This window comes from Osmerus mordax, chromosome 15, assembly GCF_038355195.1.
Source record: "Osmerus mordax isolate fOsmMor3 chromosome 15, fOsmMor3.pri, whole genome shotgun sequence".
NCBI classification, from domain to species: Eukaryota; Metazoa; Chordata; class Actinopteri; order Osmeriformes; family Osmeridae; genus Osmerus; species Osmerus mordax.
Genome location: NC_090064.1, coordinates 15,156,004 through 15,183,991, shown reverse-complemented (window position 1 = coordinate 15,183,991; position 27,988 = coordinate 15,156,004). Strand labels below are relative to the sequence as shown.

The 27,988-nt window shown below is 42.3% G+C and overlaps 1 protein-coding gene across 1 annotated transcript; it reads right to left on the bottom strand.

Moving 5' to 3' along the window:
• Window positions 1–1,217: 1,217 nt before the first annotated feature.
• On the bottom strand, window positions 1,218–27,988 carry vipr1b (vasoactive intestinal peptide receptor 1b). The gene is made up of 12 exons (XM_067251439.1): window positions 27,904–27,988; window positions 25,009–25,119; window positions 15,362–15,462; window positions 12,907–13,004; window positions 9,127–9,259; window positions 5,778–5,931; window positions 5,632–5,692; window positions 5,480–5,552; window positions 3,703–3,794; window positions 3,092–3,221; window positions 2,438–2,479; window positions 1,218–1,415 (listed from the first exon to the last, which is right to left on the bottom strand). Exons 1-12 carry the CDS (start codon window positions 27,983–27,985, stop codon window positions 1,218–1,220), a joined length of 1,275 nt encoding a protein of 424 aa, XP_067107540.1. The 5' UTR covers window positions 27,986–27,988.

The window sequence follows — 27,988 nt, the reverse complement described above, 5'->3', positions numbered from 1 at the left end:
TTTTTTTTGGAAATCAATTATCGTTTTGTTCTTATTCAATTACTTATGGCAAGGCATATCTTTAACATAATCTTGTTCCAATCTATGACTCACAATGAAAATGACACTTAACAGTTAATTACAAATATTTTGGGCTGCAGTGCTGTACCCGAACTTGACTGAGGGAATAAAAAAAGATTATTGGTTTCTGGAAAGTGGTTGAAGATTTTCAGCGTTTTGTGTTTTAGTTTTGTGTGAGTTTAAGAGATTTTGTTCTGGGGTTCAATAAAAAAATCCCATTTACTAGTTCTTAAATCAATCTCTTATTGACTACAACCACATGGTTTCAAAAACAACGTCCTTGAGACAAATCAGATTTCACAGCTATGTGCCACAACTTGAACAATATTTGATCCCACTTTGTGCTTTCACACATCATTGTCTCCCTTAAGACATCTTATGACAGATTTGGGGCCATCATAACTGGGGTGTTGAGAAACGCACTGTCACTCAAGTAGGGAATATAACACACAGCCAGAGAATTGACCTAGGAATGATCTGTAGAGGGAAAGCAAAGGGGGAGGGACCATAATATTTAGTCATTTAGCAGACGCTCTTATCCAGAGCGACTTACAGTAAGCACAGGGACAATCCCCCAGAGGCAAGTAGGGTATAGATAATAGATAACATACCATAACAGAACACACTTCATAATGGGGATAGCTAATAAGAGCAGATCATTTACATATTTCACAGATTAATATCCTTCCAGACATAAAACAGATATGAGCTCTTGTCCTTGTCCTGGATTGTGTTGGCTTTGTCCTCCGCTCGTTTGTGAATTTCAGCAGTCCTTCTAATGTCCTCCAGCCACGGGCCCAGGGAACCAAAACTGAGAGCGTTCTAGTCCCTTGTTCTCTTGGTATGAAATACCACATTCTAGGTACTCCGACAAGAAGGGTTCCTAAGATGTTACCCTGCCTGCACAGTCAAGTAACCAACTAGCAAGACTTTTACACAGAGAAGATACTCATTGGTTTAGTCTGGAATAGTATCTCTTAGCTCTCTTTAACATGGAACTAGTGCTTTCACATTCACATTCCAAGTCATTTGTGTGTGTGTGTGTGTGTGAGGAGACAGAGAGAGAGAGTGAACGTGAGATGGAGAAAGAGAGAGATGGTATATCTGCGCGTGTGCTTGTCAGCATTTCTGTGTGCGCGTGAGTCCTGTGTGTGCGTTCAGATGATGGAGGAATCGTCCTGGCAGTACGAGGAGGCGTGCTGTGTTTTGGGACTGGAGCGCGTCAGCATGGAGATCTGGGTGCTGAAATTGGTGCCGTTGCTGCCCATGGAAGGATGCTGGTACTTGGTGTCCGAAGAGCTCATGTACCTCTGCAGGTGCCACCTTCTCCACTTCCTCTTGATTTCAGCCTGAACCTGGGAAACGGAAAAAAAGACTCTGCATCATCATCATCAAAGATGTTGTTTGTTGAGGCAGCCAGACATGTTTCAAATCCTATTTGCAAAGACATTCAAGCACTTGTGTACAGTGTAGGCATCTAATAAAGGTCAGGCAGTATCCTCAAGTTATGTAAACCAAACAGGAAAGAACTCTCGATCTGACATAAACTTCCGCTGCAACTCTACACAAGGTTTTCACGGTTTATTCATCTGTAGACGTAGAAATATTTTCAAGGACATACTGTACAAGTGCAGTCTTTTCAAGGCTTAGAACACATGTTAGACCTTATATGTCCTTGGAATTGAGTCATGATGAAGGAGCCATGATTTCAGTGCAACCTACACAACACCCAAACATGAACAGACATCTGTACATCATTGACCCTGTCAATACCATACTGCATACGCATATTAACTTGAGCTATGGTTACATCGATTTTTTGAATCTTTTCAGGTCAAACGGGTGACCTTGTACCTTTGAAACAAGCCTACAACAAATCATTGGCCATATAAAGGAATCTAGACTTACGACTGCACATTAATATTCAGCCAAGCACACACAACAACTAAGCATGGCATCTCTGTGATTTAATCTGGGCCAGCGCTAGGCACATAACTCACATCCCCACAGGCAGACTCAGTAGGAATATCGGAGTAAAAGATGGACAAGGAGGAAGTGCTTTTTACAGGCCGCTCATCCTGCAGGGTGTGAGGGGGAAGTATGGAGTGGGGGATGACCATTGAGGAGGATGGGCATTCAAGTCGATGACTCATTCCATTAAGACCTCCTCCCCTCGTGCAATATTAGCAGTGTGTGTGTGTGTGTGTATGTCTAGGACTCTGCCAGGGGGTGGTCAGAGACAAACCGCAGGGCCCTGTCACCCAGAGTGATGGACGCCAGTGTGCCCTGCCTCCCCTCCCTGATGAGGGAGGTAAAGAGCATGTGTTTCCAGACACGGTGTTGGGGGCAGTGCTGATGTAGCGCTGACGGGGCCTACCTCTCCATTAAGGAAGCAGTACAAGACGGCCACCACGCAGCCCTGGAGACACACAGAGAGAGATCGGCATTAGGGTTTTTGGCGTTATACCGCTGCAAGAATAAAATGAAGCAAGACTTGACCAATTAGTCATTTTGAGAGGAAGGATGATAGGAACAATGGGCTGGAGGAGATTGGCTTCCTAGGCTCTGTGTTGTTGGCAGCTAAGCTAGTGGGCCAGTCTGGCTGATTCCCCAATCATTTCTCATTAGGTGATGGACCGAAATAACATCAGGGTCTTAAACAGTAACACAGGCTATATTAGCCAGGAAAATGTGCCGGGAGTCCTGCCACGGCCATTAGAGTACTGCGATATAGAAACACTCTAACAGCACTGCTGCTGAAAGTGAGCAGAAAACTGGAGATATCAACCAGGAACTAACCCTCTTAAAAATTGTTTAAACAAATTGATCAACACATGAACAAAGTAATTTGTTTCAGTTAAACCACTTACACCAAGATAAATTACTACATTTGATGGAGAAAAAGAAAACTAGGTAAACTTGAAAAAAATACTAATAATAACACAAGTAGTGGAGGAAACAGTTTATTCAACTTCAAAACGTTGTGTTGAATACTTTGACACTGAAGAAACTCATCTCTCACACACAGTACCTGGAAGGATCCTAGTATCAGGTCAAACACCAGGCGCAGCTCCGTCTTCACCTGCTCTGGGATGAAGGCAAACACGATGAAATTGATCCCAAAAAGGGGAATCAACAGAAGAGTTGATTTAGCCAACCGCCTGCGCAAGAGAATGACATAAAAAGAACAGTAAATCATTACATACAAGGCTCTTTCTCTGCACTTAACATTCCATCCAGTATGGCTGTGTTACTATCACCTCCATTAAAGGGAGGCACTTACAGACGCAGAGCACACAATTAAAGCCTAATATAAAGTCAGTCAACGCCTGAGGTTTCTCTGCGATGGGATTTAGCGTGGCGAGTTGCCTATCAGCGGCCTGAAAGGTTCTGTCACTGCAGCCGTATTTGCTCTGAGCATATAAGCCCACCCCCGAGTGTGGTTGGAGGTTGGCACATCTAACAGGGTATAGAAAATTCCAAGTAATGTTAAATTTGGCTTAAATGGTACCCCAGAGGTCCAGGTATGTTGCTCAGACTCAGCCTGCTATTCTAGAGAGGGAAGGCACTATTTTAGAGATGAAAGGCACCAAGGCAAGAACAATCTCCCGGCTCGGTTTCTGATGCCACGCGTGTACTCACGAGTACTGGTTAGACTCGTTCCTTCCGATGTCTGGGCAGTTAATCTTCTGGCGAAGTATCCGGATGATGCAGATGAAGAGGATGAAGTTCATCTGTGGGCAGAAGAGCCAGTGTTAACCTTTAGCTGAGTGAGTTCTAAATATTTCCAACGATCCCCACTAGTTATTTTTTCCGAAACGGTACTGTAGCTAGCTAGCTTTAGTTAGCTTCCGGGCTAAGTTACCTAGCATGATACTCGTAAGAATGCTACTACCATGCTAGTGTTACTTGTTAGCCTTCTCATTATAGTACGTTTTGAAGCCATACTAAACCGTTTCTCGCATAGTTTTTGTTTATCTGCAAATATTCAATTGAAACAGTTCGAAATCACATATTTAGGAAGTTGTGGAACCCACATTTCAACGATCACATATTTGTGACGCTATTCATTAACGGGTTAAGCATGTTTTGGGGATAGATAACATGTTTCAAGGAAAATTAACTAATATTTTCATTATTTAAGTTATATGGATTGACAAATTGTTTAATTTGACACTGAACTAGCCTGAATTACTGTAGTAGAAGTACCTGCCATAGCAATATGAGTTCATACATTTAGTTTATACTTGTTATTTCTACTGCCGCATAGCTGTTTAGCTGCTTCAAAAGCTCTTCAACACCCCCTTAGCCAGGCCCAACAGAGAACCTGGGACTTGGTAATCCCAGCTCATCTCTAAGCTCTGTAGTAACCCCAAAGGCAGCAGCCAGCAAGCAGGGATGTAACAACACTGAAAGAAAACCGTAGTGCTTTTTCGACATTTTGCAGCCCTGTCGGTGCCAAGGAAACGACAGCACACATCAATAATGGAGTGCTGGACTACACTTTTTCTGATATGTCGTTGCTCAACAACGACTTAAGAGAAATGCTACCAACCTTCATTACAAATGAAAGTGCCAAGCTTAAGAAGACAGTTCATTCACAGTAAGTGCAGGCCTGGGAAACCTTCATCGTCTACGCCTGAGGTCTCTCGTTTTCATTATTGTTTCATAGTCCAACACCTCTTATCCTTCCTTGTCCTCTCTCCCTCTCTCTGTCACATCTGCCAACGCCAATCGCTCGGTGACTTTCTCAAAGGCTGCTGATGTGTGATCTTGAGTGAAAGTTCTTCACACCTTCGACTTTATTGATATTTTGTGCCTGATCTGCGCCACAGAGAGCAAAATTCATCTTGCTCACATGTGGGAGGGAGAGAGAGAGGCGACTGTTTGTACGACAACAAAGACGTTTCTAAGGTGCTACACAGAAAACCACAACCTCCCACGATCTTCTGGGGTTTTAATCCACAAACATACACCAAGGTGCACAAAGATGTATTATTAAGAAAACATTTTAATCTCTGTGTTATGATCAAACTGATTTCAATGTTTAAACAGAGTTTAAGGTATCATCCAGGTATCATCCATTCTTACTCTAATCAAACACTAACATTAGGAAGAGCTCTCGTGTCTGGGTGCACTAGGATGGAGGTCGCTGTAACCTACAGCAGGTTCCAGGGTAACACAGAGTTTAATCACCCTCCAAGTGAAGATAACTGACACCGGGCTGTGATCGGCTGTCTGACCTGACAGCCAACTACCTTGAGAAAAAATTCATATTGACATATAGATTGTAGTGAGCTCTGCTTTCCTTTTGGGAAATTTCAATTTCAAATCACACTGTGTCAATCTATCACTGCCTATCAAGATACTGAAGTCATGAAATTCGAATCACACTTTGATTCTAGGGCCAGAAACTTACCAGAATTGATGCCAGTATGGGCGTTTTAATGATCCACCAGAACATATCGGTATTCTCAATGATATCCCAGCACCTGCCAAGGAGAATCCATCACGATTAGAATGAATTAGACTTGCAAAGTCTGCTGTACTCATAGAAAGGTTTTTCCTTACCCGACATCATTATAGTAAGCCTTGGCAAAGCTCCAAGCCGTGATAAAAAGCATTGGTCCTCCTGCAGACAAATGGGAAAAAAATAAAGGGGTTAATAAAAACACAGAATACCCGCCACAGACCATCACGTTTCTGTCAGTACTCACCCCAACCAATCAGAATGTAGCACCAGAAGTACTTCCTCTCCGAGAAGAAAGACACAGCCAACAGGGCGTGGAGATAAAGGCCCTCAACCAGGAGCCAGAAAAAGCTGGCCATGATGCAGTACTGGAAGAAGACTATCACTGCCTTGCAGCCCATCTGACAAAATAGGACACAAAAACAAAATGTCCTCTGGGTGTACAGGAAAATGGATATGTCACAACGGATTCTGAAGAGTAGCTAGAACAGTGTGCCCCTGTTGTATTATGTTCAAACATTGCATATCGCTGTCAAAGTCACTCCCATTTGAGGCTTAGGACAGGAAGGATGAAGTTGTTAATTGCACAAAGAACGGTTTAAAGACGGTCGCAATTATTTGTTATACTCCAGACAAATACAGAGTGAAATAAACACACGTTACACATCACCCAGGAAAAATGAGCAAGGGCATGTCTTTGGTTTGGTGACAAGGCTCAGCTGGGTTTTGTGTAGAGGTTTTAATAATGTCTTGGCCTTGTCTTATCCCAATGTGAGTCAGCATTAATTACAATATTATTAGCTGATAAGAGAGCACTGAATTTGACATGGTCAAAAAGCAATTATGTGAACTGTCTACAAGTAATAGCTTCATAATTGCCAACATCATTTTCAAACATATTTAGCTTTCCTAGATGATGAGGATTTCATATTTGAGGCAAATGCATTCTTTTTATGTTGAATGTCATGGATAGATGTTCAAGGCCATGCGTAAACAGACCCTCCAATAGACAGAGACATGACAGCAAAGGCTGGTATTGCAAGACCATATCACAAGCATTAAACGCTTCAGTGAATCTGCGTGTGACAAGTGGCTGTGATGTCGATCAAACAGCACAGAGAGGGCTCTGTCAGTGTCTCCGTCATGTGGAGGACAGGGGTGGGGGGGTGGGGTGGAGACAGCCATGCAGGATAACATGATCATGTCAGTTCTGGGTGGCTTGGTTGAGAACACTCCAGTACTTCTTTTTATCCATTTCATTCACTCCCTGTTTATGCATTTCAACCAAATAAACGTGCTCTGCTCCCACAGAGGAAAACAGTGGAGAGGCTGATGTAGCCTTCTAACCCAGTGTGCAGCTGCACTCAGTTAATGCTGCCACGGACATGAGATAATGGATAGCGGTCTGTTTATTTCTCATATAGTTCTTTCCTAGAAAGATATAACAGGCATTGATGGTTGCACTCATATTAACAGAGCCTGGGACGCTTAGGGACACACTCCTGGGCTGTCGTGGACAGTGTCACAGAGTATAAATAGCTCGATGCACGGCCTCCGTTTGCCTCCAATACCTCCCAGGCTGTGATGATGGACTCTCTGGCAGCAGCAGCAGGCTAGGAACATGCTGCTCAGCTGCTCTGCTCCACGAACCAGGGACGAGCGAGCCATGAAGATGATGAGGATGAACAGAGAGATGGAGAGAGAGAGTGAGTGAAAGAGCAAGAAAGACAGGCGGGAAGAAAGTAAGACACGGCGGAAAAAGATGAAGGGAATGCTGAGCATGAAAGGGACAGAGAGTGAGTGGGAACAAACCCTTTGTTAAGAGAGGGAGAAGTGGAGGGAGAGGTGGAGAGAGAGGGAGTAACAGGAGTTCAAGGTGATGACAGGAGAAGCAGCAGAGGAGAAGAGGAGGAGAGAAGAGGAAGAGATGGTGATGTAAGGAAGGACTACAACCAAATAACATTTTCAAAGACTCTCAGTTCCAGTCACTCAGACGGGAGCAGACCACCACTACCAAACAAAACAGTGCCACTGTTGAGAAGTGACATTATGGTGGAAATGCCATCCACCCCAGTCTCCCCACGGCTTTGAGCGCTGAATCATTGATGGACTTGAAAGATTTCACATCCAATATTAACAGCACAGCAAAGTCTGTAAGGAAGGTTCTCCTCTTAAAAACCATTCTCTGAATGAGTATCATGTCCTTACCATCTCCTCACCCTGCCACTGGTAAGGTCAAACAATTCCAAAAGAGTTAAATATCCACTAAAGTAATTTCACGTCCTCAAGTCTCACAGCTCTGCCGTTAGACTACACGGATTTACAGTTAAGATTGACAAATTACATCAAGTATTCTTCAAATCCACCCTTTAAGACATAAACCCTGTGAGATTCATGTGCAATACAGCATGATGCTCAACAAACGTTGAGGTTTTAGAGATTTTAGTGGAGAAATCGATTTCTGCTCAGCCATGTGAGGGACTAAAATAGGTCTGGATGGCCAGACTGGATATTCCCGCAGTTCTAATCCGTAAAAATCATCATAAATTGCTAGCAGGAGCTTTACCTGACACAAAATCCTTGAAGCCATCGCTGCTGTCAAAGAAATCGATTCAAGGTTTTTGGAGGGGGTTCAGAATCAGGGTTAGTAATGGTGCGGACACATACACACAAACACATGCAACCCACTTCAGCGGTACATGAGCCATATGTTTTCCTGAAAGCTACATTAACAGCTGCCTCTTCTCAGCACACACAGGAACACACACACCATACAGACACACACACACCATTCAGACACAACCACAGAGACACACACCAGGCAAAGAATGTACGAAATACTAAGTGCAGATGAACTCAGGACACCTCTGTTGCCACGGCCACTCACAAAAACATAAACATTCTCCTTACAGCCCCAATTCTGACCTTCAACCTTCTGAACTGGATACGTATTAATGTGTCAGTGATGGAGTGTTTGAAAACTGCAGGGATGTTGAAAGAGCTGTAAGCGGAGAGGGAGTGTGTTTATCTACATTTTGTTCTGCTGTGTTCCGTAGTGACCCTAGCCTTTAAATGTAACATACAATAAAGTGACCTAGAAGTTAGCAGAACCAACATTTCATACTAGTCTAACAATAACGACTTTAGGTTAGCTTCACCAGATTGTGAGTGTTTCAGAAAAGCCTGGCACAAATAATTAGACAGTGACCAAAGACCAGCCAATACTGCAAACCGATCTTAAAATCACTATCCAAAATACAACGTACAAAATTGGAATCCTGTCTGATATGAAAGTGCTGGGGAAACACTGATAGGAGGTGCCAGAGCAAGAGGCTTTATACAGGACTTCCAAGGATCTGATTAAGCACTCTAATGGGGGTAGTTACTCAGACGACCCTGTGTGTATGTTAAGTGGAGGACTGGGGCCTTGTTGTGCACTGCTACGCTCTTGTGATAAAACTCTACATCAAACTCATCCTCCAACTGGGTAACCCTTTCACCCTCTCCACGACGTCCACAAAGACAGGCGCACACACACACTTCAGAATCCCCCAAAACATGGACTCGTGAATCCACACACACACGCACACACTTACGGATCCGGGGGAACAGTTGTCGACCTCTCCGACTTCATAGAGGACGACGTCCTTGATGAAAACAGCGATGGCTTTCAGGATGAACGACACGAAAAGATGCATGTGGATGTAGTTCCTGGTGCAGTGGAGCTTCCTGGGAGACACGAACACACAAAAACAGCACATAGATTATGTTTACACAACACTGCTTGATGAAAGGATTTTCACACTAATCATCCTCCGCCCTTGGAATTAATGAGCACTAAGTGGACACTAATCGCAGCGTGAATTGAGGCCTTATTGAACTCTTTGCTCCCTTTGTCCCATTATAGATGTATAAGGAGCCCCGAGCATTCTCACACCCCACAGAAAATTAGCAATAAGGCCAAGAATTTCAACAAGGGTAATCTAAAACTATTCGAGATATTCCAACGTGGAGTGAAATGTCTTCTTTTTTTTTGAAAGATTCATTTTTAACATCCTAACTGGATTTTCTCAAGACTGTTAAACGCTTAGTGCTTTGTACAGTATACAGTATGTAGTTGTTACTTCAGTGATAAGGCAGCCTGGCGACTACATATATATACACAAGTGTCAGGTCAGGTTACATCATACGTTCCATTACCAACATCCTCATCCTGTGTATTCAAGAGGCCTCCAGCTTTCTGAAGTGTTCAGCTTTATAGAGCGCCACATGTTTACTTAGTGTGTGTAAATGTGTGTGTGAGAGTATGGGTATGTGCATAGGTGTGTGTTTCACAATGGAAGGGTGTAAACACACAGTTTAATGCTTGAGTTGTTTGAACATTAGTTTTATGGGCAGAGCAGGATGTACAAGCCTGGCTGTCAGTCAGGACTGAGTATGTGGCCTTTGCGCAGCCATAAGTGATTACTGTGCCTGACATCAGCGATATAGGCAGCCAAGGGTAAACTACTTTGTCCTATTAAGTCAACACTCAAAGTCAAAGTTTTAGACCTTAAGATCTTTTTTTCCATATCACTTAAAGTGTGAAAAGCTTGCCCAGGTTTAGTTAAAGCATTCATCTATTTATACTATTGGAATCTAAAGTGGACATTGCATAAGGTCTGTCTGGGGCTGATGTCACTCTGACACCATTCTGTCCTGGACGGCCTGTTGCTTAAGTTTTTGTTCATTTAAATCCACAAAACCTCCAGCAGAAATAAAACTAAATAGACAGCACATGTCAGACCATGAAAGAGTATCAAAAGGCTGAATGTTTAGATAATCCACTGTATGGTAGAAAAATATCAGTACGGATTGTTTTCGACTCGAGAAGTTTTGCTTCTGTTGTAAAGGTTGTCTTACTGAAAGCTGGAACCTACTTTGACTCATCACCTGTGTCACCTTTAAAGCAGATGAGACTCCACCCCCTTTAAGAGCAGGCAAGAATCCTCCCCCTTTAAGAGCAGGCGAGAATCCTTCCCCTTTAAGAGCAGGTGAGAATCCTCCCCCTTTAAGAGCAGGCGAGACTCCTCCCCCTTTAAGAGCAGGCAAGAATCCTCCCCCTTTAAGAGCAGGCGAGACTCCTCCCCCTTTAAGAGCAGGCGAGAATCCTCCCCCTTTAAGAGCAGGCGAGACTCCTCCCCCTTTAAGAGCAGGCGAGACTCCTCCCCCTTCTATTCTCCTTCTAACTCTCCCAGTGCCCCTATGGTAAAGTGTTTTATAAACAATGCTTGGTGTGTATTAATAACTTTACAGTTTCCCCTGTGCTCCCGGTTGTCCATAGTAGGTCCTGGCTGAAGCAAGGCATGAGTGTCTCAACAAAGAGAAGGAAACCCGATGCCAGAAACTCTCACACGGCATACAGTGAGGACATAACCTTGACTATAAATGTGAGGACCAAATGGACTCAATTGGCTATGGCATTTTTGCATGTATAAACAGCAAATGTTTACTCCTCCAGACACAAAGCGTTTGCTGACCTGTCGAGGAGTAAACATTTGGTTTCTTATATACTACAACAATACGTGGGAAGATCACAAATCAAACAGGTCGAATCTGGAGCAGACGCCATGTTGTCAGAGCAATCAGCTGCACTTGCACTGGTGACGTAACTACACCTCCAAGGCAACATATCAACAACATCAATTCGTCTTCTGTCTGCTTCAGATACTTCTTTAAAACGGGAAGCGATTGCGGGGGGTTTGCGGACCTGTGCAGAAACCATATTTGGTTGTTTTAGTTTCTTTTGGGGCAATTTAGGCTACTTTGTTGCCGAGCAGATGCCACATTGTTAAGGTCAATGGCTACATCTCCAAGGCAACAGCTTGTTGCTAGGTCCATAAAACCATTTATTTACGTCTGCAAACTTTCAGGAGGTATATAAAAGGTATTATTAACTTTTGAGAACGTCTTCTGGACCAATAGGAACAGCGTATTGGTCCAATTATTACACTAGTATATAAGAAACACATTTAAGGACCTTCAAAGACCTTTAAGGATCGTAAAAGTCAAATCATGAAACATCTTTGATTAAATATTTAAACTGCTGTTCCATTTATTTTTCCTAAAGGGTTTATAAAAGAGTTAGGACAATTTTATTATCAAATATTTACATATTAAGCACATGATAAATTACAGTTTAAACTATGAAGACAGGACAGGTCTTGTCTATAGAGAGTTATTACGTAGTACCACATAGGGTGGCAGTTCATTTCTATTTGGTGTGAACCACCTGAGTCAATTTTCAGTGGGCCTAAGTCTTCCAAAGTCATTGGCTGTAGAGTACTGTTGTGCAGTCATCCTTGATATTAGAATGTAATTATGTTTGTGAAGTCTTCAATAAATCATGTAGGTGTCAAGCGAGTGCAATATCTGTTCATTTAGTCAGACCTCCAGGAGAAGAAAAAAAAGAAATATATATGAAACCATCTGAATGATTTTAAAGAGCCCTCTTTAAAAAAGGAAGTGATATCATTGATACTGAAAGACTAATATTAAACATTTAGATAAGAACATGGCCACTTCAGATGACCCAGTCAAGAATAATAAAGTAAAAAATATATAAATGTCTAACTCACAGTCACACATACTCCCATAATGTGAAATATTATAACACAGACTTATCCAATAGAGACACACAGGAGGAACTTCAGTCAAATGCTTTACAAGCGAGCTATTCCAATATCTGGGGACCCTCGTGTCAGGAAGTGAGCTTTTCTCCTCATATAGGGGAGTCAGGTGGCTGAGCGGTGAGGGAATCGGGCTAGTAATCAGAAGGTTTCCAGTTCGATTCCTGGTCATGCAAACTGACGTTGTGTCCTTGGGCAAGGCACTTCACCCTACTTGCCTCGGGGGAATGTCCCTGTACTTACTGTAAGTCGCTCTGGATAAGAGCGTCTGCTAAATGACTAAATGTAAATGTCATATCAACTAGCTTTGTCTTTGCAGAGAACCACTCTGGAGGTGGTGCTATTAGAACAACAGGTTGGGCTCAGAACGCTCTCCTCAGGGACACCCCTGGCTGTCTACAGCTGTCTCCATTAGATACTGAACCAGCCGTTAAATAAGTTGTTCAATCCGATTAATTCAGTAAAACAAATCCTGTTTGAAGTAAAGCATCAATGAAGCGTAAAGGACAGAGAGGGGAGAGGTGCTCCAGCCAGCCCTGGGCTATTCATTAAGGTTTTAGCAGGGACTAAATAAGATCACTGGTGTTTTTCTGAACGATGGCTTTGCTGGTAACTGAAAGCTGGATCTTTTTAACATACGTTTACAAAGAAAATAATCTTGTTATTTTCAAATGGGTGTCCTGGCACTAGGAAGTGTGACAGACTTACCTGAATATACACAGTATGATAATAGCTGTGATGAGGGAGATTAAAGAAACACTGTGGCCAATAGTATAACCAATCTTCACTTGCGAGAAGAATTTTCCCTGCGGAAAAAAACAACAGCAATAGGTTATCCCACTACCTTAACATTTTATGAACAACTCAAGGATTTTAAATATAGAAATCACATTGGCTTCGTGAATTGGATTCATATTTGTATGATATAACCTGAAATAATAAACATGTTACATTAAGTGTGCCTTCAAACAAACAAAAGAAACTACAAAGAAATCGTGATTTTTTGAAGCCTGTTTTAACACAAGTGCGGATCAATTGTTATAGGTCACACCCCCTAATTAGATAGTATTGATCTTTGTCTCAAAGCAAAAAGACTAAGAGGAGTAGGTCAAAACAAGGTCGTTCAGAAGAAGATTGGGGATATGCATGAATCTGTCTCCAGTATTGTTTTGCAGCTGGATATCTTTCAGGGCCACAAAGGAACACAAGTATACAGAACGAGATTGGCATCAGACCACAGCAGCTTGATTCATATTTTTTACTCTAGACGGATCGGAGGATTGCATGTATTACATGAATCACAACAGGGTCGATCTTTTCATTTATGGACCTTAAAAGGATTTACCATGAACATACGGCTGAACAATAGTTGTTTTTCTCAAAGTTCTTCCATTTCTGTAAGGCTGAATGCCTTCGGGCGGTTTTCATCGCTGGCCTTCAAACCACCAGCCTTCTCCCGTCGCTCAGAACCTGACAACCCATTCAATTTACCTAACATTGTGTTTTCCCTCCAGAACCTCCTTATTTTATCACCATCTATGCCTTTGGACGTTTGGGAGAAATAAAATGCTTTAACGTTGGGTAACCCTAATCCTTATGGGTAGTTCAAGTCTCACCGTCTATTACCTGATTAATACATCACATTTGAATTCCCTTTGTTATTTTTACATTACTATTATTCTTTGATATGGATTATTGTATTGCATTGTCTTGTAGGTATTCCTTAATTTCCCCAATGTGTGTTCCCCATGTTCTGTGCTTAGACTAGGACGATCAGGACCAAGTATAAAACAAGAACTGACTTTATTCAACCACCTGCTTTGCTGTACATCAGCTTATGTTTCTTATCAATGTGTTCTTTTCTGGATTCCCTATAAACACGAGCTCTCTGACCTTCTTTTCATCGTTCCTCTTTCTGTGATCTATTCCTGAGTCCTACTTCTTGTCTCAAGTTACTCTCTCTCTCTCTCTCTCTCTCTCTCTCTCTCTCTCTCTCTCTCTCTCTCTCTCTCTCTCTCTCTCTCTATGTCTCTCTCTCTCTCTCCACTCACCAGACTGACCTGTTTTACTTCCACAACGTTTCAGACACTTGGATCAACAGGAAGAGCAGTGCCATGTCTTCAACTTGAGGTAGTGTTGCACAGACTGGGAGGGAGAGTTCAACATCAAATTCCTTTTAAAAGTCCAGAAAGATCCCTCTGGACTCTGCCAGGCATACTAATGAGGTGTTGTGGGTGACTTTGGGGATGAGAGTGCCCAACTGAGAAAGCTCTTACCACCCCGTAGAGCTCGTTCAATCTTCAGCTAGCTAGCCGTGTTGTAAACCGCCCCACAGATTAGCTGCCTCATACAGTATGCAAAGCCAGCATGCAAAGCCTTTCAAACATATACACACAGAACAACAAGCATGCATTAATTCATTGGGACAGGTCCCGGAAAAAAGGAACTTCATCGCAAAGACCCACAGAACGATGGAAACAGAGAATGATGAAAAAGGGACTCTGTCTTGTCTATCTGAATCAGAAGGGATTTGCTTCAATAAACAGATGTGTGCTGACAGGCTTGTAGGCTTGGCATCTCAGGTCATTCAGAGGATTTTTGATGCCCTTGTTGAAGCCATGAATATTTCATCAGCACTTAATCACCTATTGCTGAAACAAAGTGAATTCCTTCTGTGTAAATATTCAGTACTTTGGCCTCTGGTTCAAATTCATGTTGACATCTGTAAAGAGGTCCATACCATCAGTCTTGAAATAATTTCAGTTTTATAGTCATTCTTTTTGCAAAGACTGTTACAATATACAAATCTCGTGTTCAGATAATTACCTTCTGCACTGGCTTTGGAAGCAATTTTCTAAATGCCACACATGAAAAGTTAATAGAAACATTACATTCAGCCCTGTGACCTGCACAGTTGAATCATTAAGTCAATAATGGTATCTGAAACAAGAGGAAGTGTTTGGTTGTAAAAGGCAGCCATATTCAAGGTCATTTTTACTTACATTGGACAAATCACCCACTGAGAAATAGAGATACCTTCTGTCTTTGCATATGGCTATCATTTCACTGATACCTTCTGTCTTTGCATATGGCTATCATTTCACTGACTGTGAAATGATAGCCCGTCTGTGTAAACGGATGGCAGTGGAGGCAGCGTACTCACGTCATCGCCCGTGTTGTTCATGTCGTACCCACAGTTCAGAGCAATGTCAATGGGGTGCATCTCTGTCCAGCCAGCTGTGGTGCAGGTCTTAGACAGATTCACTGGGGAGGACAGAGGGAGGAAAGTTGAGGGCCAGAGCTGCCTTTCACGCGCTCCTCCCTTCAGCCCTGTCCAAAGCCCCGTCTACATTCAGACCTCCAACAGTCAGATTGTCACTCCAGCTAAGGTTTGTATCGAAGTATACTGAGCGGTTAAGGAATCGGGCTATTAATCAGAAGTTTGCCGGTTTGATTCCCGGCCGTGCAAAATTACGTTGTGTCCTTGGGCAAGGCACTTCACCCTACTTGCCTCGGCGAGAATGTCCCTGTACTTACTGTAAGTCGCTCTGGATAAGAGCATCTGCTAAATGACTAAATGTAAATGTATATTCCTATCAACTATACATGATGATGACTCTCCTCAATGATGATGACTCTCCTCAATGATGATGACTCTCAATCAATCATGCCATTATAGACTTGTGTAGACTCTCAACGTCCAGCAATAAAATAAATCACAGGTATCGCTGTTGATTCAACGAGGCTTATCTATTCTTTCGAATTAGCATGACCCCGAATCACATTCACACGCTACATGAGTGTAGCGTGTGAATGTGAGTGCCATCAGCATAGCCAAGACCTGTGTGAGTAGTCGTCAGTGAGTCATGCTGCGATGTTGCCTGTGATTGAAGGCTGTTGTGTGTTGTAGGTAGGGAGGTTGGCACCTTTGAGGAACACACAGGGATGCTAATTAAAAGGGAGAGTTTCATATAAAACGCATCAGAGGCGTTTTTGTAAGGCGGGTTGTTTAGGTGCATTTCTCTCAGTCTAAACAGGTGCCTGGATGGAACTCAGCAATGAAGAGGCACTCACAATCACTCACAGAGCTTTAGACTGAAGGCCACTGTAAAAAGCATTAATCAATGACAAACCCTGGCAATACTTTTAGCCCTGCACTAAGATATGGTAAGAATATTTTCAATTCAATACTAACAATCTGGTCGGTGCCTTTTATAGATCACCGATGGAGACATGAAGGACGTGCATTTAGTTTTAAAATTTGTTTTTTTCATTTGCAATTGTTGTGAAAAAAATACCAATTTGTGAATTTGAAGATATTGGAAAAGGTAAGTATATCTGTAAAACCTCTATCAGTGTGGCTACTCACAGACCACAATTTAAATTAACCTGAAAATAAAGCGAAGTCTATTTCAGTAACATGTCTATTTTCTTCTGGCTCCAACACTATGGATGAAGGCGCAAGAGAATAGTGTGAGTGTGTCTCAGGATAAAAGGTCTCTGCTTGAGGCTCATTGCTAAACATGAGAATTACAGATGGTGAGATTCTCTGTTCTGTCCTCTAGTCACAGAACTCAAAGCTATTCCCTTGTCCTCATGCATCACGCAAACGCAAAATCAGGCTCTTCAGCAGCTGACGGAAGACATCAATTATAACGCGAGTTCACTTCTAACGGGATGGGTGAAGCAAAGCATGAAGGAACAAAGACCCGTTGTCAGGATTGGACACTTTGCTGCCGGAATAAATCACTCTAATATGGGCCACTTTGAAAAACTTTGCTTGAAACCAACCAAATGAGAAAATCCCAATTTCTTTTCTATTTTTTAAATGACAAAAGTTTAATTACATCTCAAGTGTGGTTAGCAAGCCATTTGTTTTTTCAAATGAACTGCAGAGAATCTGCAATCAATTTAGCTATTTAGCACAGTCCCTTAATGTAAAATGACTCTCCAGGCAGAGTGTTGCATGTCTCTTGTCCCCAGCAAACCGCCCATCCCTAGTCTTCCACCACATGCCTCTGGACACTCATGAAGCGCTGACTGCTGGGCTGAATATAGACTCTGTACCCTGACAGTTAAATGATGTATGAATAAAACAAGATCGATCTATGCATAGTACAACTGACGGCAACATGAGAAAACCAGAAAAAAGTGAGACAAAATCAGTTTGCAGTAATTCCCTGGGTTTCCCACTTCAGTGTGATAGATCACCTTCATGATGGACACCACAGGAAACATTGGTTGAAGAAAAGCAACGTTAAATCAACTTGTTTATTGGGACTGCGCTAAAACTGGAGTGTCAAATAAATCAATGTTCACCTGGTTTTGTTTCCTGTGGTAAATTTAGAGAAGATGGTTCCTGTCAATATGCTCCGGGTGGCTTAACCAAAATACATCTAATTAACAAGTAGCCGTTTCTGAGGATGCATGCAATCACAAACAGACACAAATACACCCCTATCTTGTATTGCCGCAAAAAAACGATTTTAATTGAATCTGACAAATAAATTGAATCTGACAAATAAATTGCCATCAAAGCCAACCAAAGAAGGCTTAGAGATCCATCAATGATAATAACTAATAAACTGATAAACTGAACTGGTTGAAAGGGCACTGACAGGAACGAGTCATTTGGGACGACACCATCTGAGGGTATTTTAGTCTGTCAACACCCCAAAAATCCAATTTACTTTCTGTATATCCTACAGAAATATCATCACCCTGAAAAAGATGTCAGACAAGTGCTCTGGACAGTAGGTACAGTGGGGGTTAAATGGCTGAGCGGTTAGGGAATCGGGCTATTACGTAATCAGAAGGTTGCCAGTTCGATTCCTGGCCGTGCAAAATGACGTTGTGTCCTTGTGCAAGGCACTTCACCCTACTTGCCTCGGGGGAATGTCCCTGTTCTTACTGTAAGTCGCTCTGGATAAGACCGTCTGCTACATGACCACATGTAAATGTACTTGCATCCACCATGGACTGTAGTTGAAAATAGCCCTTAGCAACACAAGGCATTAGTAAGAACCAAACCAAGAGTTCAATTCAGGAAGTCAAATCCCCTGATGCTTCAACAATTGTTTATAGTTAATAATTATATAATTACTGTTGGTAAACATTAGATGGTAAACATTACTAAAGAGATAAGCCTGTAGGATCTGACAGACCTGTGCACCATATTTGCTTATGGCCTCTTGGTTTTGCTTGTGACAGTGTTTGCTTTTAGACCAACAGGACCATCTTTGTCTGCAGCCTTAGATCTACCTCATATACTTCCACATTTTTATGCAGAAACACACACCTATTCCTCCTCAATAACTGCACCCTCCAAAGCCATTTTTCTGGGCCAAACTAGCTGTCAAAATGCCACAGAGACCATTCCGAGCATAGCGCCCTACTAATCCCGAACATTCAACAGCCTGTTATCAATCTTAATAGCGTAATCTGTCCATTCTCATGCAGCTGTCGCATTTGCTGAAAAATCTATAATAAATCTATAGGTGCCTGTTGTCAAGGCGTCTGGTTGCATAGCACACCAGAGCATTAACAGAGCCAGGAGCGTAGGCTGACTTCAATAAGCCCATACTTAGTAAATTCTACCAATTTTTTATAGAAACAAACTGACATAAATATAGCCTTCTAACTTGACATGCACAGTAGGATACACACAGCCAAGTATAAGGGTAGATAGTCAGATGCAAAGAGACCAAAGTTCTGTTATCTTCAAAAAAATAAAATCAACATTTATTTGTATAGCCCTTCACATACGCCCACAGAACTGTCCCTCAACCAACCTAAATCTTATTTTCACTCCAACTGTTAATTCAGGACCTCCTACTGGTCTATCCATTACCAAGGGACAGCAGGTGGAGCAACATTTTCCAACCCTATTGACATCCACTTTTAGAAGAGAACCAAGAACAACAGTGCGCAGAGATGAGTGATATCGACTGGCATCACTACAAGGATTCACCCACCCTACATAGAGAAAGGCTACTGTAAAGGGTTTAAGCTGGTTTCAGCTGTGCAGAGTGTAATGGGAGTCAGTTGGCTGAGCGGTGAGGGAATCGGGCTAGTAATCCGAAGGTTGCCAGTTCGATTCCCGGTCATGCCAACTGACGTTGTGTCCTTGGGCAAGGCACTTCACCCTACTTGCCTCGGGGGAATGTCCCTGTACTTACTGTAAGTCGCTCTGGATAAGAGCGTCTGCTAAATGACTAAATGTAAATGTAATGGTTACACTCTCCACTGAACACTAACCACCTCTGCCACCTCACAGGTTCGAAGGTGTGGAGTGGAAAGCATGCCTTTGCTTTGTTTCAACTACAAGCCCCGTTGCTGTCTCGACAAACCCACATCACTCGTAACAGGACAAGCGGCAGCCTCTTCGCGCCCGGCTCAAACATAGTCTGCCTAATGACGGTTCAGCCTGACATCCGAGAGCAAAAACCTTTGAAAAAGCAATATAACAATCTTGTTTTTAGTGGCATGCAGCCCTTTCATCATCTAGTGCTATTGATATAGAATAGTATTAGTTGACATGTTGTTCCTGTTCCTCTGGGGTTACACTAGAGTAGGCAGTGATGAAAGAAAGGTAAACCATGTTCCACTAGAATCCTGCGAGTCTCCTTGGTTTAAATGACCGGTCATCCAACCTGTGACTCATTCTCTATTCCTCCTCTCTCAACCTGCAGTGAATCACCTACATTCTTGAACCAAGCAGCTCACCGATATCCTTTAAATGGAAATAGCATACTTGCGAAAGCTTACTGATCTCTAAGGAAGCAGTGTGGCTCATTATTAAGCTTCAAGATGTCCAGAGGACCACTGGTGGAACGAGGTCATCTATCAACAGAATCTGAAGGACATCTGGGTAAATACCAGTCAAGCAATATTCTTTACAACAAAAAGTTTTTTTTCCCTTGCGGTTCCACAAGTAATTTATTTTCTTGCTCAGGAAGATCCATATCTAAGATGAGGTCAGACACATAATACCTAAAGATGCATCTTCACTTCCCATTATTATTATTATTTAATTTGCACACAATCATTGGTGTAACTTGGATGATCATTCCAATACAGTTTATACTATCTTAACTTTTAATGAGCTAAAAAAGAAAGTTTTAGGCCAGAGAGATGGTTGTCTTTTGTCGCACACAGGAAAGATACTTCCTTCCCTTCACGTGGCAAGAACATCTTGCAAAATCAGGTCACGTAACAAGGGTGTGTGTGTGCACGTGCTTGTGCGAGGGTGTCTAGTCGCCATTGTACAAGTTTATATCTTGTAGCTGTGTGCATCTATGAGTGAATGTGTGTGCACGTGCGTCTATGAGTGAATGTGTGTCTATGTGCGTGCATCTGTGTGTGTGAATCTACGAATGAATATGTGTCTGTGTGTGCGTGTCTATGAGTGAATGTGTGTGTGTGTGTTTGGTGAGTGTGTGTGTTGGGTGAGTGTGTGTGTGTGTGTTGGGTGAGTGTGTGTGTGTGTTGGGTGAGTGTGTGTGTGTGTTGGGTGTGTGTGTGTGTTGGGTGTGTGTGTATTGGGTGTGTGTGTGTGTGTGTGTGTGTTGGGTGTGTGTGTGTTGGGTGTGTGAGTGTGTTGGGTGTGTGTGTGTGTTGGGTGTGTGTGTGTGTTGGGTGAATGTGTGTGTGTTGGGTGTGTGTGTGTGTGTTGGGTGTGTGTGTGTGTGTTGGGTGTGTGTGTGTTGGGTGAATGTGTGTGTGTTGGGTGTGTTGGGTGAATGTGTGTGTGTTGGGTGTGTGTGTGTTGGGTGTGTGTGTGTTGGGTGTGTGTGTGTGTATGTGAGGTCTGAGTGTGGCCGTGTGTGGACGGGCGCTCCAGTGGTGTGGAACACGGCTCCTGAGTCTGAGCAGTCTGCTGTCTCCTGTCAGTCTCCCCCCCCCCAGGGGGAGGGGGGGGGGGCGCTGCCGTCGGCAACAGCGCTAAGGACGCTCCACCCGGTCGGTCCAGCCATGGCACCGTGAAGTGTGAAAGAGAGAGGCCCTGAATTTGTTTCCAGTCGGCATGGCAACGTCAGACTGGCTGCTGTGTGGGGCAGCAGGTTGGGGGGGCCACGCTAAACTTATCTCTAGCTGTGGCTGGCATTGTCCTTTTGTACATGTTTGCTGTCGTTTTAAAACGGCCAATAATAAACGCAGCTAGTTCAGGCAGGGCAATCGGGCAGCGGGCGTCATCCATTTATCAGGGCCGTAAGGCGTCTTACTCCACCTTCCTTTCCTCCACCCACTGCTACACCCATGTTTGCAGCGCATATCCATTGGGCCACGTCCGATAAGTCGTCTTTAAAAGAAGCGCGGATACGCACACACACGCACACACTCAGCCCATTTGTTGTATGATCAGTGCTGCTGCCACCCTCCACCGTCCCCTTCTCCCCCATGGCGTCTGTATGTTCTATCCATCAGGGGGATTATATCTCTATTGTTCCCTGTCTCATATGTCATGTATGTATGTGTTGCATCGAGGAGGCAGGGAGTGCTTCCCTTAGATCATCCACTTCGCCAAAGTTAATCTACATGTCCATGTCATGTAACAATAAATACTCAAATCTAATACATGATTGTCTTGACTGAACTACAATGTTATTCCGTTTAAATCAAGGACGTTAAAGACAGATACATTTCCTATAGGATTTCTTCAATCCTTGACATTTAGTGTTCAGACCTCTAAAAGGACAGAAAACTTAACTGGACTCCGGCAGTAACCGAAATCCCATAGTTCCCATACCACTGTCGTTTCTACACAAGTGGCGGACATTTTGTTGAGTTTACCAATTACATTTACATTACATTTAGCAGACGCTCTTATCCAGAGCGACTTACAATAAGTACAGGGACATTGCCTGAGGCAAGTAGGGTGAAGGGCCTTGCCCAAAGACACAACGTCATTTTGCACGGCCGGGAATCGAACTGGCAACCTTCTGATGACTAGCCCGCTTCCCTAACCGCTCAACCACCTGACTCCCCTGACAATTACACGAGGAACAATACTCTGCACCACTGCGTTCTTAGTGAGTGTGAAGTCAGTCTGAATCAGTCAAGCTCTGAGGAATCACTTAGGCATAACTCAACCTACCAGATAGTGCTCTCCAGCCAAATACCTTAAAACGGTTAAACAGTCCTTCTGATTGATCACTCAAAAACAACCATTTCATTTCAACATCTAAGTGTGAGATTTTCCCACCTACCACCACAGTATCGAGTGTGTGTCTGTCAATAATACACTGCCAGAACTGCGTTCCTGAGGGGGGGAATCCCCCAGACTGGAGTATCAGTCTTGCTGATAAACGGGTTCGGTGCCAGGATCTGTGGAAAGACTGTCTCCGGAGAGACAGAATCCCACAGAGAACAACTGAAGCAGGCCTGAGTCCTGTCATCTGTCACGACTGCGGAACACTCAGACAGGTACTGGCACTGCGAAGTTCCAATGCAGAGGTGGAGGGTTTGCCCAGGTCTCACCACCTTCTCTCTCCTGGTCAGTGAGGGAAAGAGGAATGAGACAGGCAGCTGGCTACATTAAAGGGCATCCCGTGACTGTGAACGCAAATGATTCGATATAGCAAAGCTTGAAGCCTCTATTTAACTCGTGTGAGTTGTAAAAGATTGACGTTTAATTGCTTATTATCTACGATGGAGATTAGAATATTTTGCTGAGCCATCGTCTCACAAAAGGAGACTAAAAACAAGTCAAAGGTGTGTAATGTTTCACAGACTACAGATAAAAACACAGCTTACACACACTTAATATGATTTGGGTGCATCAATGGATGTGTATCTTACACTGACCGTGGCAGTAATTTCTCACTATTCTATTAGCTCTCTCACTTCTAACTGCAGGGGGTTTCTGTGTGTTTGAATACAGATTCATGTGTGAAATAAATTTCAATCTCAAGCGACAAGATTCTCATTCAATTTCCAATCAAGAGAATATGCCAAAGAGTGAAAAGCTAATTGTAAGTCTTTGCTGCAAATCTCCACAATTGAGGTGTCTGATTACTTTCTTTGCTCCAAAATGTATCTTCATTCTAATAAATATATAAATTCATCAGGGAAAACCAATTTAACCAACAGTGATCGACTAGAAACAGACATGGAATAGCATCTATTCATTTCAGTATGAGACAGCAAACTGTAGGTTTTTAGTTTTTTGTGAGGGCCTACAACCGCCTCTGGCAGCTTTTAGACCACCCACTCCCGTGAAAGCATCATTTAAACCTTTAAAACATGCAGAGTCCTATTTTAGCTTTTAGACCTGACACTTTGGCTCAACACAGCATCATGAGGGGTTTGGAATGCATTCAGGGCCCTCTTGATGCTTTCTTGTGAACCAAACACACCGTTTAACTGGGATGTGATAATGACAATGAGTGCCATCTGGACACATCCTCTGTGGTAGAGTTTCTGTGTTAGCATGCAGCTTAGCATACGTAGCTTAGCATACGCACACCTCATTATTGGTGCCACTCTGTAGGGGGGATACATAAATGATTTATAGTGTACTGCCTTGGCTTAATGTTTCTTGGATTTTGTGTTATCCATTTAAAATTCATTTTCAACAAACTTTACAACTAACTTGAAAACATCCAAACAGTCGCGAAATGGATGAATACTGTTTCAGAGGTGTGTATCAGCTGTGTCATGTGGCTGAGCAGTTAGGGAATCGGGCTAGTAATCCGGTTCGATTCCCCGCCGTGCAAAATGACATTGTGTCCTTGGGCAAGGCACTTCACCCTACTTGCCTCGGGGGAATGTCCCTGTACTTACTGTAAGTCGCTCTGGATAAGAGTGTCTGCTAAATGTATGTAGTTACTTCATTTTCTAGGTGCAGTGTATAAGCATGTTATTCTGAAAAGAAATCCTTTGACTGTGAAATGCAACACCTTTAATTTGATTTAAGTCACATATTCTGCCAAAACAAGCCATTTAACGGACATGATCCTTAAAACTTTTTTTTTTTTTTCATCTCTACACTTAGGACATGACAATTTGTCTTTTATGCCAAGTTATACATAAATACACCAGCATTGAGACCGGATTATTTATGCAAAGCAGGGCTGGTATGAGTAATCACAAGATGATATACAATAAGCTCCTCTTTCAATAATTCACTGAAAATGTGCTGTTCCTAAACCAGGAATCTCCGATTGCTAATCCATCTGTTCTGCTACCAATATAATTACACAGGGGTAAGTATTCTATGTATTCATATGACATAATATCTACCTTTATCTGTCTTATTCTCCATCAGAACGTTCCCTAACCCCCACCTTTGAACAGTTTAGAGTGTATATTGCTGATGTATTTCAGCTAAAAAACACTATCTGTTTGAAATTACTATCTTTTCACTCTCTTTTCTCTCAGTGATAATAATACCAACCAGCTACAGTTTTGATGGAAGTCTGTACTGTTGTCTTCTGTCCTGAAGGGACCAGAAAATAACTCAAAGGCAAAATACTGCTACCAAAACTGTGACCACAACAGGACCTCAGAAGCCTGCAGCCGTTGTCTATGATTGTTTTATGAAAGATGACACCGTTTTTCTTTTGTGAAACAGTTCTCTGTTTCTCAATGTTGAGAGCTGAAAATACTCAAGGTGACAACGTTTACAATCACTTCACACCTAGACCTAAATTTGACAATGTGTCGATTTGTGTCTATCTTTAAGAGCCCAATACAACAACTTGCATCATGTTTACATACTTCTTTTGCCACAAAGCTACTTGAAGTTAGCCTACCTTAACCTACTTTAAGGTTAATGGACTGCGTCAAGTGTTGAACAAAATGTTTTACCTTTATGCTGATCACTAAAGTAACTGAAGTAAGTAGGGCAGAATATTGTGACCACTTCTCCAAACTTGGCTGATGGCCAACAGGCGATCGAGTCCCACATCCCTTTGCAACCTGCAAAGAAAAAAGATCGATACAGACATCAAAAAGGGGAGTTCAAATTATAAAATCTTTTAACGAGCTAGTAATCAGAAGGTTGCCGGTTCGATTCCCGGCCATGCTGGTTTTTGTTGTGTCCTTGGGCAAGGCACTTCACCCTACTTTCCCCAAGGAAAGTAGGGTGATAAATGGGGGATAAGAGCGTCTGCTAAATGAATAAATATAACATGGCTGTCTTGCTTGCTGCCATTAAGAGGTATAACAAGTAGTTGTTATTGTTTGACTCATTGGAAATACCAAGATTCACAGGTTTACACTTAACATCAAGATCAACATCCTGTTTTACAAATTATCATCAATCAGTCAGAGCAGATTCATGTCACGACCAGCACACACGGACATCTTCTACCGATATCATTCAACACCATCTCCAACAAGTACTGAAGTACTGTCTGTTTAGATGTCTATTTGGAGGCATACACAATTCTTCCAGATGCCATCATTTGTGAGTTTCCTAGGTATATAGTCTGTGTCAATAAATGTTAAGTTGAATGATCCTTAGTAGAGCACCTTACCTCTTTCAAAAACACATGACCTGAAAAATAATATCTGTCCCACTTATGCTTCTGACACAAAGTCATAAGTCTGAATGTTATTAAGTCTGAATGTTACTAAGTCTGAATGTTATTAAGTCTGAATGTTATTAAGTCTGAATGTTATTAAGTCTGATTGTTATTAAGTCTGAATGTTATGAAGTCTGAATGTTATAAAGCTATGAAGGTGTGCAGCATAGAATATTAACACACCTAAACCTATGCTATAAATCTGCTTCCTAATCCCAGAGTGCATTTTTCTGTTTGTCAGGAATACAGCTTTTGGCCAACTAGGTTTGTATCAATTAAAATGCTAATTTAAATGGTGCCAAAGGGAGAATGTTAAACAGTTTCATTAAGACAGGTTTATTTCAGGTACTTCAAGATGGAAATGTTGACCGAATGAATTGGCCTGCTTTAACACTTTCAACAAATAAATAAACAAGCAAAACAAGTAGCAGTAAACGTAGAAACCTCGTCAAATTTAAAATAAGTTTGTTTCCTGATCCCCTGAACTTGGAAGGTCACTGAAGACTCGTCAACACTAAATTCATAGCTAAGAATCCTCTTCATAGCTGAGATAGCCCAGTCTGCCATACATTATGATTAACGCCGATATATGCAAGTCTGACATATGGAAATGTGGTCTAGGCAGCATGAAGATTAAACTAAGAATTGAAAAATGATCTATGTGTTTATGTCATGAGTAATCCCATTGAATCTGGAGCGGTAGAGAATGGAATAGACCTCAGCAACCATCCTCAACACCCCCCACTTCCCCTACAAATGATTTACTCTACATCCAACCAATATCATGCAAGACTTCGCTGTTATCTTTCCTCACACATTAAAACGCACGGCATGTAAAATCATTTTTCCACTTCAAGACATAATAGGCTACATTGAGAGTGTGACATTTACATTACATTTAGTCATTTAGCAGACATTAAAAAGGATGCCACCACTGTAAGCAAAATGCTATAAACAACACAGAAAGTCGTTATTTTCAACAACAAATTATTCACCAAAACAAAGACTAAAATACTCCTGCGGATTGTAGCTTTTTCTAGAGGACCATAGAAACCTGTACTGTGTCAGTGGCCACACAATCCTTATCTCCTTAATCACCATTATTTACATAAATCTGCAACTTTATCTACTTCCTCGACAGGAAAATTGGTAGACTGGAAAGGTCACATATATTCTAATTGGATTTACATAGCCATGGAGCCATGTAATAGAGTATGTTTTTCACTAAGCTCAAAGACTTCTGTGGATGTCACATTTGCACATCAGATGAAATCTTCCTAATGTTTATGACTTCATAGAACTGACTATATACCGTGGGAAGTGGATAAGATTGTACATGTCTGACGTTCTATGTCATTTATAACGCTAACATTTCTTTCAGAGCATGACACGCACGGCTACAAAAGGTCTAACACGAAATACATGTTTACAAAGGGATGTACAGCATACATATTTTCAGTACGTTTTCTAATACTTCACTTTCTCAAAAAAGAAATAATGAGAGATTTTGTTGCTATACGTGATAACAATCACGTTCCCTGGGAAAATCACTGGCGCGTTATAGATACCATTGGGTTGCATGAAAGGACAACATACGGAATTGAAATGGATGGCCTTCACTACAAACGTGAGAGTAAACTGTCATTTGAGTTAACCAGCCATGTTCACTGAGGGTTCTAGAACTGTCAGAGTTTCACTCTGACAGTTCTAACATACTTGAAAGAACCAGCCTACTTTTTCTTCCGTTGGTTCAGTGTGACAGGACGGTCCAACAAAGACAACCTATTTCACACTTCACTGAGTCGAAACAGACAAGCTCATGTGTGATCACAGGCCTAACGTGCCACAGAGGCAAAACATAAATAAGATTTCTAAAATACGTTAACTCCCAGAACAATAGCTTCCGAGCGATGAGACTAATGTGCTCAATAGGGGCGTCTTTGTTTACATTCAGAACTGGGCTGGAAGCACCAGAATAAACAACTGAGGTGTCCATGTGCAATAATAGTGACGCGGTAACAGGGATGCAATTTCAGATTGGTGCGTTTGGGTCATAACACTGTTGGGGTCCTAGTCCAGCATCATCTTGGTTTTCATACCTATTTTCTGTAAATTGCCTTCTATGAATAAATACCATGAGAGAGGAAAGCAATGCATTGTGGGGGGAAAAACAGACCTGCCGTGACATTTCCTGAGGTTCTGTTCTCGCAGTGCTCTTTCTCCTGCTCAATCTCGTTCACCACGTCACACATCTGCATGGA

What these genes read in the sequence shown, in the direction of transcription:
- vipr1b (XM_067251439.1), bottom strand. Translation starts at nt 27,985, where the DNA reads ATGCAGATGTGTGACGTGGTGAACGAGATTGAGCAGGAGAAAGAGCAC. An exon ending in CCATACTGGCATCAATTCTG is followed by an intron (nt 3,795 to 5,479) that starts GTAAGTTTCTGG and finishes TTCTGCCCACAG; the next exon opens with ATGAACTTCATCCTCTTCAT. An exon ending in ACTGCTTCCTTAATGGAGAG is followed by an intron (nt 1,416 to 2,437) that starts GTAGGCCCCGTC and finishes TCCGTTTCCCAG; the next exon opens with GTTCAGGCTGAAATCAAGAG.